The 12,141-nt window shown below is 39.4% G+C and overlaps 1 protein-coding gene across 2 annotated transcripts in view; it reads right to left on the bottom strand.

Moving 5' to 3' along the window:
- NSMCE2 (NSE2 (MMS21) homolog, SMC5-SMC6 complex SUMO ligase) overlaps positions 1-12,141 on the bottom strand; it is a 135,112-nt gene that overhangs the window by 104,491 nt on the left and 18,480 nt on the right. For both annotated transcript variants that reach the window (XM_026079925.1, XM_026079927.1), the window contains one exon: positions 1,307-1,413. In XM_026079925.1, coding sequence (XP_025935710.1) covers positions 1,307-1,413 — 107 coding nt within the window. The remainder of the gene's footprint in view (positions 1-1,306; positions 1,414-12,141) is intronic.

The following is a 12,141-nucleotide window of genomic DNA, read 5'->3' as shown; positions in this document are numbered from 1 at the left end:
TAAGGAGCTGCCTTAAGAGAATGGTTTGGAAACTGCCTGATACAAGGGGGGAAAAAAGAAAAGAAAAGAAAAGAAAAAAAAAAGCAATATAGTGCAATCAGGATGACAACAAGGTTATAGAGCTGAGTCAATTATGCAGAGTCAGAGAGGCAGGAACAGAGAATCAGAGGGTGCAGACAGGATGATAATCATGAAGAAAAGTGGCAGGGTGGGAACAGCAGGAAAAGAAGGGACAAGTTAGCGGGAGGAGGATGGGCGGGAGAGGCAGATGCCATGAAGCACGCTAATGTGTAACCATGGCCGACCCTGCAAGGGCGCCTCGGGCTCATGCTGTCTGGAGAAAAGGTGAACCCCAGCACCCCGTGGCAGTCAGTGCCAACCAGGCCACCACGCCGCCCCGCGCGGGCCRGGCCAGGCCGAGCCACCTGCTGCACCGCACGGACAGGGCTGCTGCTCCGCAGCTGCTGTCATTAGCCCACCACCAATCTCTGCTCTTACGTTCACTGAGCACAAATACATAAATGAATGGGATTTTTTTTGATATCGCTTTCTGTTTGAAAGAGGCAGGAAGAGAAAAATCCTTCTGAAAACTTGTATTCAGCTACCTAACCCATGGCATCCTCTTCAGCCTGGTTTGCTAATGAAAAGGAGCTTATGCAACTTGTGTGTGTGTCTGTGTCATCCTAAGTGCTCCAGCGACTGCAATCACATTCAACGCCAAGCCAGAAACCCCCTCCAAACACTGAGATGCCACAAGTCTTGCAAAAATGAGTGGTCAGGTATCAAATGAGACCCTGGTTAATTGAATGAACAATTAACAACCTCACCCTTTATTAAGCATCAGCAAATTCATGTGGCAGAAAGACTCTGGAAACCAGGCTTCATTAGTTCTGCTGCTGCTGCAGCCACTTGTTTATTCCTGAAATTAGCTGCCTGAAATTAGCTGCCTCATTCATTACGTGGCTTCCATCTTCCTCAACACATGAGGCAAGTATCGTCTGAGACTGGTGTTTTAACTACACAGTCCTCATTCATTCCCAAAGCGCTATTCATCTATATTCTGACTGGTGCAGGAGTTTCGTGGAAAATAATACTGAACATGTAATTAGAAACTGTATCACAATGCATGCATACTGGGAAGCAAAATTACAGCTGTATGGGCAAACTTAGTATTTTACCTTTAAAAAAAAAAAACAGTTTTTCCAACAATATATTATTTTAATGTAACATTTTGTATTTAACAACTAAAAGATAATATTTAAATAAGCATATATATTGGATAACTTTAATAGAAGTGACAGTTTACCTGACTGACTGTTTCTTCAATTGCTCTCATATAATGATCAAGTTCTCTGTCCATTGCAGCATATTCTAACATCACATTTTCCATACTGTTAACCTCTTCTACATTATCTGCAAAACAAAGTATTTTGTACATGGATTATCAATTGTATTAGCTTCAGGCAGCATTTTTCCTTTACAGATATGAAAACAAATATTAACACTGTGAATTTGTTACATTGTGAATGAAAATACAGTAACTGTATTTCAGCATCTGTAAGGAACAGCAGGTGTTTTCAGCCTCCTCAAACATATACTTCTTACCTATTTTGCAACCATAAACCTTGACATTTCTTGAGTAACTTGAACAAACAGCTTACTCAGAAAGACACTTCCCTGGTTTCATGTGAACAAGAGAGTGTGTGTGTAATTTCATCTACCAACACCTAGTCATTAGGCAATCAGGGTATTTTCTGCAAAAGTTATATTTCATGACTCATCACACTGCCTCAGAAATATTCAGAAGAAACTTAAATGCCTTTTCACTACAATACAGTTCAAAACTATAATTAGACCCCTTTTCCCCCAATAAACATAGTTATTGCCAAATCAGAACAGAGCCAGAATTTTATAACACAGGAATTAATGGAAGACTGAATAGTATTGATAAATTAAACAGTAAAATTTTAATTGACAGTGAAAAAATCAATGAATACAGGACATGCGATTAGTAATTCATATCCATTTTTATCCTCTTCTGCATTGCTCCTAATTTCACTCCTTTCATCTCCAATTACACCACTGCTTTCCCTTCTCACTTTGCCGTGCATGCAGTCAGCTAGATGAGGACTCCTCATAGATGTTCCAGGGCTAAACAGCCACAGCTCTATCTSCTGACACCGGTGCATGTACCACACCAAATACAGCCAACTGTGGGAGGACAGACAGCCACAAGCCCCTAACCCATTTATGCAATTAAGGAATTGGGAAATATAAATCTTCATTTCTTCTGTTCCCATTTATTCCTACCCTGTAAGTTCCAGGTATAGGGAAAGGTGCTGGAAGCAGCTTGAAGCTGGAAGCAGTGAAAAAGCCCCCAAATCTGTAATGCAGAGATAGGGGGAGACATTCAATGGAGCATTCCTCTTTATGAGCAGATTAAGTAGCCAATCTGTGCTGTTATTTTTAGGAAGAAAATCATTGTATAGGTTTTTAAACTACTTCATTGGGAAGAAAGGAAAATGCCTTCCTATCTGGCAGGCTGGGGCACTTTGTACGTTGCTAAGTGTATTAGTACGTTAGAGCACAAAAATCCGGCTCTGCAGAAAGCTAACAAAGCATTGCGCCTGGCCTTCTTTGCTTAAGAGCAAAACCTGAAACTGTTGCTGAAACACATCACTCAGGGATAGAAGTTTCGCACCATATGAAACAGTGATGGATTCAGGACACAGAAGGAAAAGCTCTAAGATATATTTACACAAAAAAGTTACATAACAAGCCATACTATTTTGTGAACATGGCAATTACAGTCATGATGTTTCCCTTAATTATATATAGGCTTGGTATGTATCCATTTTTCATTAAGTAGATGAATGGGTAATGCAGACAGAATCTTGGCATCCCTGCAACTTTCTTCTGAATAATCAGCGTTTCCCTCTCCCCTTCCCCTTCCCTCCCACCCAGTTTCCATATCCTGTCTGGTAGCTATGATCATGCTCTTTTTCCTTCCTGCTAGGAAGCATATGAAGTGCCTCCTTCAAGGCTGATACAAATGGTACTCCATGAATCACAGGAAAGGTTTGCGTAGCAAGTAACTGTCATTCTCCTCCCATGGCCCAAATGAATCATCTCAACGACATAAAGAAACTACAGTGGCCTAAATCTTTTTTTCCTAGGAGAAGAAAAGGGCATTGTTAAACAGCAAGGGAGCTATATTAATGCCATCTTTCATAAAAGTTCAGAAAAGCTTTAGATAAAGAATAATAATGTTGCAGCTGATCTTACAGCACTGGAGAGGTGCACTAAAATTAAGCACAAACAAAGAGGTGGAAGGCAGCTCAGGCAGGAGGGACATTATCTGTAACTACGTCCTGCCCTACATTCTTCCAGTCCCAAGAGTTACACCTATCCAGTGGCCTGTTTTAAGTCTCAAATGGTGTTCATCAGTGTCCCTTTGCTATTATTCTCTCATGCACATGAAGCTATGTATGTTTTACATACTGGGAAGACTCTAAATGTGTATCACTAATGCATGATTAGAGCCTGCCCTTAAAGAAGTTATGGACATAAAGATGGATCCTCCTATTTCTACTCTTTGACAGATAGCAGAGTCCACTTTATACCTGTGGTTCAAGCCATAATTCAAGGCACTGAGAGCTAAGAGGAAATCTCCTTTGYTGTTCCCAGCCACTCATCTCCCCTTCTCCTAAAGATGATGGGAAGGAAAACTTACATTTCAGACTATTCTATTTGCCTTTAAAAAACTCTCATAACTTCAAATGACACTGCAATCACTCTCTATGCATGGCCCCTCTGCTCCCACCGCACCTTCCCTTCCCCTGATGAGCTAAGGGCACTTCTGGCCCTCCCTGGTGAGGAGCAGGTGAAAAGCAGAGCATGGGTACACAGGATGAGAAACTGGGTTCTAGCAGGTGACTGTCCTGGGATATAAAGTTTGACAGCTCACACATCGAGGCAGAGGTACCAGCACCTTTAGTGTCTCCTTGGGACAGAGTCYACCACAGACAAATCAGAACACCCCCGCTGACCTGATCTTACTAGGGAATGAGAAATTAGCAAAGACAGACACACCTACCTCTCCCATCCACCATCCCACAACTCACTCTCCCAAATACCACAGACCCTTTAGTTCAACAGCACTGTGATATTAAGAGGAATCAGAATTTAACAATTATATCAGGCTTTTGAAAGATTAAATGTCATTATCCATTATCCACTCTCCAAAACCCATTGYTATTTTTATTTTGGTTTGAGGAAAGGAGTGGAGGTTCATGATAGAGAGAGATGCAAGGCACTGTCCCTCTCCCATCAGACTGGGACCACATTATCTGCTGAATACCCTCCAGCCAAATTCCAGCCAGAAAGCCAGCTAACTCTCCTGAGTACTCAAACCTTTCATTCTGCAGGCCAAAAACCTAACTCAATGCCAAACTCAGATGCTTTGCAACTGCTGGATCAGTGCCTTTCTGTTATCTAATCAAAATTTATCCTAATCTTGTTTCTAATTCATATCTAAAGAATGCATTCCAAACTCTCTGCATATGCTTCTAGCTACTGCCACAAAATACCGTAGAAGTTGCATATTGTAGTTAAGTCTCCTTGTTATCTAGGCTAAATATGTTGAGTTCACTAAGCATTTCTCCACAAGACCTTACCATCACCACCCAGAGATTATACATTTTGCAATATTACATCTTTTATTTAAAGAAAGTGCAGTTCAAGGCCATAATTTTCATTTTCAAAGCTCCACATGCATGATGTTAAAATTAGCTGGCTAAATATCTACACTTCATAATTACGAATTTCAACTTGCCTAACTTTAAAACTCTTTTCATACTGAAAACAGGGATACTATTCTGAAAAGTCTCTCTACAAAGTACATCAAAAAAATACATAAAAAGACTAACAAGAGTTCAAATCTCTTGTTTCTAATAAGAGATCAAACTGACCATGCTCAGGTGGCTTACTGCTGATTCAAATTGTAATCAGTCAGGGCAAAGTTACATACCATGAAGCCAAAAGTGCTAGAACAGACTTTGCAAAAACAGGACGGAGTCAAATCAGCACTGTTTTAATGCTACATATATTAACACTTGTCTAAAATACCACCCATTTATCCAAAGCTTTTAATTCCTTCTAATATCTCTGAGCTCATATTTACTGTTTACTTTAGTTATCTGTATAGATCCACAAGTTAGCAAATTTTCAAAATTTCTTTCATAACTTCCTCTTTTTCTGTGCAAAAAGTCACTAACAGCATAATTATTTACTTATTTATGGTATTACAGCTGTTCTACGGACAATACATAGCAAACACAGTCTGCCATGGAAGTAAACTATTATTTGAATTGCTATCTCAAACAAAATATTCTGGAATACCATTCAATTATAGGAAGGCTCTAAGCCTACAAATATAACAGTACTTAAAATGAATGTTTAAGCATATGCAACATGGATTAACATAAATATACATACACACTCACATTTTTATCATATTGGCTAACAGAAGTCAAGCTTTCAATTTGAAACAAAACAGGACATCATGATTTCTACCCTTTGCACTACATATTACGTTGTTTTTAACTTCAGTGCTACACACTGTTTCTCCATCAGGCTCTCCCATCATTCAATGTAGAAGAGGAATGGTATCCCATTGCCCACAGATTTTGACAGTAGATTTCAGACTTTTAAAACAAATGTAACAGACATTTGTCACTTGAGCCAATAGTGACAGTAGCAGTAGTAGGCAGTTGTCTTCATACACACCAGCAGCAGATAAAATACACATTTTGCCAGCAGGTTTCAAGTTACTGCTGACGGCAGGGGAATGCAGGCTCCAGGACTCCTTGATTTAGTTCCACCTTCGGGATACAGTTAACATTTTTCATTGTTGTTAGCAAATACTTCATTTTCAAAACAACAAAAAAATGCCAACACAGACACATGTACACACACACCATTCTGGTCCATGCAAAATGGCTGGTAATTCAAGTCAGACCATACATCTAGAAAAAACAACAACAACAAACGAACAAAAAAATTGACCTAACCTCCTCAAAATTTTTCTCACACAACAATTGGAGAAGGCCATACAGGGAAGTGGCAATTGGTGGAGTAAATGGGAACTTAGGGCAGTAATTGCAGAATTTCACTGCATATAATAGCCAGAAGATACTCACTGCTGAAGCCAGTCCTAAAGAAGCCTCAGGCTTCTCAGGAAATGCTTAAACTGGGCTGTAGTGTATTCCAAGCTAGATTTCCCTCCCTGTCTCCTAAAGAAGCCAGTCCGTTTGCACAGAATGCTTTGATATACACAGAGCTACAGACTGAGCGTGCACAACTTTACAGACCAATGTTTGGTGCCTTCACCTACGTACCAGCACTCCAGTGAAAACTAGGTATCTTTTACACAGTGAAATGACATCTATGAGAGAAAGAGAAATCTACTCCTCAATACCCTACAGCCTTGTTTCTAAACTGTTCTCCTGGAAGATGGATGAAAGGGAGTTCAAATCCATGAATATGAGTTCAAGAACTTTCAAGGAAAGGAGGAAGTTGAACCTGAGTTTCCTATATTCCATCAAAGAAGAAATTTGAGTAGAAGAAAGAAAAGTGAGAAAGTTGTAGGAGACAGGACTACAGGAATCTGTAAGGAAAGAAAGGCACAGGAGGCCCACAGTTCCACCAGAACTGTCACTTGTGAATGGTTCCTAAAGCTTTACCTAATTTTCCATTTGGCTTTTGTTAAGAAATTGCAAAACAAACTACAGTGCTTTGATTCAGATCAAGCACTTTGCTTTACCTGAGTGAAGTCTTCTGAGGTTTTATGTGGGAGGGGAAAGGGAGATGTTTCTCAGTTTGGATTGAAACATTTATTTTATTCAGCAGCTAACTGGAAAAAAGTATATATTGTCGATTATCCAGTTCTCTGAGATTTTTTAATACGATGAGACAAGAGCATCTGTTAGATTACAAACTACTTCTGACAAGAAAATTCATCTTGTGTTCTAAGCTATTTCACTGTAGGCTATGATTGTCTGAAATGAGAAGAGACAAGATTCAGTGACCCAGGAGGCTCCTGCCAATGGTTTGGAAATGAAACCCAAGCACACTGTATTCTAGAGAGTCAACATTTTAACAGAAATGGACCACTTGGGGTGCCTCCATTCTGAATGCCCAGTTTGAAACATCTCACATGGCCAGCATTTTCAGAGAGTGGGTGTTACGCACATTCTGAGAACAGAGTCATCTCAGAGTGGGCACAGGGAAGCTGAGGCACCCAGTATTACTAATTACTTTTGAAAATAACTTACTATATTATTCTATAATAAAGTAATCACGAAACTTTTGCTCAATATGAAACTCCCTTAGACACCATTGCCAGCAGAACTAGGCCAACAGTAGTTTTGAAAGTAACTTCCTTATAATACCTGTTTTTCTTAAAGACCATCGGGGGAGGCTAAAAAGTCATAATGACCCCAGTTCAGATTTGAGAGCAGTAATGAAGATCTATCTTACCAGATATTTCTGCCACAGTATCCAAACAGACTGCAAGGTAAGAAGGGCAGTACCTCTCAACTCCTGTTCACACTGCAGTAATACCCAGTGAAATAAACAGGGCAGCTCATACAGTTTGATTTAGCAAAGCACTTCAACAAGCGCTGACGTGCTTTGCCGTATAAAATCCAAAATAAAATATTATTCAACACAAATAGAGATGGTTTAATTTAGGCCAAGACACATGAAAAATAAAAGGACATCAACTGGTCTTTCATATAGGTAAACAGAGTTTCCTATGGGTGAGAAATGGAGAAAAGTCCTTAAATCATTTCTACATAATTTTTACTGTCAGAACCTCTATGCTGGGTGCAATGCGTACAATATCAAGACATGAAGACAGGTAGTATGTGCACACTTACCCAACTGAAAATGGATGCTTGCTTGACTAAATGTTAAGGTCCACACAACTCAGAGGCTACTTCCCTCCCTTCAGACAAAAGATAACAGAATTCTCCTGACCAGTACCTCTTTATTAAATTCCAAGGTCACAGTGATGTTAATCTTTATTATATCGCTTAACACCTACTTAGTTTTGCAGAAAGACCAATTTAAAGTTTTTTTTAAAAAAAGAAGACAATTTAACTAGTAGGTGGGACCAATGAAAAGAAGATAAACCATTTACAAGATGTAACAGTTCTGAGAAGCAACTCAAGCTCTCCTTTCATAGTTCTGTCAGTTTTCTGTCATTATGATGATGTCCATCCAGAATTACTGCGCTCTGTTCAACAAATGACTACATCAGCATTTCTCAACACTATCTACATTCACAGGCCCAGGGAGAACAAGAACACAAGTCATGCTGACAGCTAAATAGCAAGCAAACATCAAGGGTGAGGTTCATGTACCTTTTCCTTGGCAACAAAGGCAGCTTCACAGACCATCTCTACAGACACTCATCCTTGCTCCTTCCTCATAGGTTTCTCCTCTACCTTCCCTCAGCTGGGACAACGTAACTTTTCACAGCACTACACTAAACTGGATCAACGAAACAATCCAAGCTAAATACAGCATCCCTCAAAAAAAWAWATATATGTATATATATACACATATATATATCCACCCCTAAGGGGGGATGGTATCCCAGTGATTGAATTTACGGTGCATATGTGCAAATAGTTGTATCAGCACACTTGAGGGGGAGGAAAATTCTAGTGGTGGGGGAGGGTTGGGGGAATAACATCCTAAACCAACTTGTTCACCAAGAAAAAAGTAGAGAAACCACACCTGTATTTTCTAAGCAAGTAGAAGGCATACATTATCTTTACATAGAAATCTCAGACCAATCTCTCAAAGTAAATAACAAAAAAGCCCTCTATTTTCCTAACTGTGTGTATGCATGCATACATATATATATATATCTCCATCTCTTCTCAGCATATTTCAACATATGATGAAATTAAGACTGAAAACAACATTTGCTATTAATTTTAATGGGAAAGGATTTTCCTGTGACTAACAAGCTTGCCTGTGGAGGTGTGAGCATGTCTACACCACACAACAGAGCATGGTTCAGAGCCCCAAGCTGCTGCTGACCTAGCCTTCTCAAGAACTAGAGATGTGAGGGCTGGGAGGATTTAAAAAACAAAGAGTCTGCTGCTGTCCTCCTTCTACCCACCTTCTCCTTCCACAACTTGATATGGTAAGATTAGAATTTGGTCAAAATTTTCTTTTCATGAAATAGTTTCCCTCACAAGGAACAGTGAAATATTCTTTAAGGTAACTTTTAACAGTGTTRAAATTGCTACTCTTAAATCCATCAAAACACTTTCTAAAACTACTACTTCAAATGAAGGTATTTTATTTCAAAACTTTAATAGGTAGTTAAAATTTCCATAAATGGTTAACAGCCCGCTGTTTCTATGATCTTCACTGTACAGGAATACCTGCAAAAATCATTCTGTTCATTGCTCATTTCCAACTTGTTTATTCTTTATTTTTTTAAAGAATCGTTAAGTGTCTTCTGTATTAACAGAGATCTCTGCTTGCATACTATGAGTTCTAGAGACATAATTCCCCCTTTTTGTTTACAGGTCAACAGTATTAATGCTTTCTCTTGTCAATAACAGAGTCTTCCCTGATTGTGAATTGCATCAAGAGGTCAAAAAAAATACACTTACGTACTTCAGTGTGAAGTGCAACTCTGTCTCTTAATAAAAGGCATACTTGTCATTATCCAAAAGTAAACAAAACCGTTAGGTTCTTCACAAAATAAACTTTCCTTGTGTTAATGAATCTGTTATATTCCTCATCTCAGAAAAGCTCATTCAAACTACACCTGCATTAAAATAAACGCAGTAGTTACTCAGAATTTCCTCCATTCATAAACTGGCTTTTGGGGAAACTGGAAATGGGAGGGCAAGACAACGAAAAATCAGTAAAGATAGGAAAATAAACCGTTTTCACCCAAGACCTTCAAAATTCTCAGAAACATTACATCTCTGTCCAGAATTGGAGGCTGCTTACTTAGCTCTGAGATCAAGCTAACAAGCTCTCATCAGAGCTTATTAAATCAGATGCAATGTCTCAGTAAATCAGATGCAATGTCTCAGTAAAYGCAACTGCCTTGGTTCCAGACTCAAGCTACCATAATGTCCAGGTCTGGTGCAGATATATCAGATTCAAAATCTAATTGCAGACTAGACATGTTCCACATCTCTGTGTGGCACCACAAGAAATRGGAGTCACCTGCTGCACCTTCAAAGGCCTGGCCAGAAAACAGGACCATGGTGTGGGACAGAGGCAGGGGAGTCGTCTCTCAGAGAGACCGAGAGTGTAGTTTCACTGCAGAGGCAATCTTGCTCTTGGTCCTTCATTGCATATGCCCATACGTTCACAGGTGTCAGTACTAGTGCTTGTGCCTCTGCACAGACTACTCAACAAACTGGTCCCACTGAAAACTAAGAGAGCTATTCTTTCTAATACAAGCAAAACCCTATTAGCAGACTGCACCATGAATGAGCTCTAGTACATATCAAAGGGGAAAGCAAGACCAAGACAATTCTTCCCTAGCAGCACCGACTTATTTCAGCTCAGTTCAGTGATCACAACCGTATTCCCACGTGGTAAGAACACAATCCAAACTAAGCTTCCACATCCAACAGCAGCAGCTTCACRCAGACACACACAAATGCTCTTCCAACACTGAAATTTTCACATTATTGAGCTAAAATGAAACAGTTGGGGAAGAAGAAATGCCAAAATGTTTGTTTTTTTAAATATCAAATATTTTGATTAGATGCTTTCAAACATAGCTTTCTTTACTCTGAACCTGCATAATCTTCTGTTCTGAGTTTTTCTATTTCTGCTTCTACAGCCTCTGGGGCTACTGAATTTTCAGAATCTAGAGAACTTGCTCAGTAGCTGCAGACAAAGCTAAGCTGGACTTCAGCTAACTACTCAGGGGACTATCAGTAATCAGCTGCAGCAAAAGGAGCTCAGGATGAAAAAGCTATGCAATTTTATACCCAACTTTTTAGACAGATTTGGCAGTCAACTCCAAGTTCTACACCACTATGGACAGAGTAGTAATGTATCTTACATCAGGGCTGACACCTGGTTCACACATGTAAATTCATATACAACCAGATATAAACAAAAGATAAATCTGATTCTGTTTCATAATATAGAGCAAATAATGGGAAGCTTTGTTATGTTTTTTTAAATCTGCAACACTGATCTGTTAGATCATCAGAAATGGCTGTGTCATGGGAAGGTTGGCACAAACAGAAAGAGGCATCTTCTCCAGAGTTAATTGTTTGTTGAAAATGTAGATACTTCCATATGCTTTGGATATTATCTAGTTTCTGTTAAGGAGAGCTAACAGGGCACAAGCAAGCTTGGACTAAAGGTGTCTAGAACACCAATGTCTGACTTAAACAAAGGTCAAGGGATGTCATCCCTGACACAAAACATCCAATTCAGCATCACTCACATATTGGCATGGTAGCCTTCAAGTGTAAACCATGCAGCAATATCAAAGCTAAGACTTTCAGAGTCCGTAATTCCCCAATATGTCCACCAAAAAAAAAAAAAAAAAAAAAAGCTAATCCTCTTACACAGAAAAGGCAAAGACTGGACACAAACTGCAAGCATAATGAAAACCAGCAATTCATTCTGCCTCTAGCAGGCCTCCTTTGCATAAAACCTCTTCTGTGAATTGGCAGATCTCCCTTTTTTGGCAYGAATCACTGGTATGTGGCATTCAATCTGTTGCTTGCATATTGGTAAGTAACAAAGCTAAATCTTTCCATTACTGGAATTTCATTTCCCAGAAACTTAACACAAAAACTTCTCCTAATATGAGGAGTTTCTACTCTGCTACCACGTGGGAATGCACATCTCTTCATGCAAGAAAGGACAATGCATTTCTGTATTGCCTGGGTCTTTCACATATGCACAAATACTTATGATTTTGAGAGGACAGAAGAATTTGTTTGAAGGCTTAAAGTACACTGCAGATGATGATCTCTTAATGTGCTTTTTAGATAATCCTGTTTATCTTTGTCTATAGCAGAAAAGAAATAGATTAGTAGGGACCTCATGGCTATTGGGGGGGGGGGG

The sequence above is a fragment of the Apteryx rowi genome, unplaced genomic scaffold (genome assembly GCF_003343035.1).
Source record: "Apteryx rowi isolate R43461 unplaced genomic scaffold, aptRow1 scaffold_505, whole genome shotgun sequence".
Taxonomy (NCBI): Eukaryota; Metazoa; Chordata; class Aves; order Apterygiformes; family Apterygidae; genus Apteryx; species Apteryx rowi.
The sequence above is the reverse complement of the archived record's forward strand: the minus strand, read 5'-3'. Positions and strand labels throughout refer to the sequence as shown.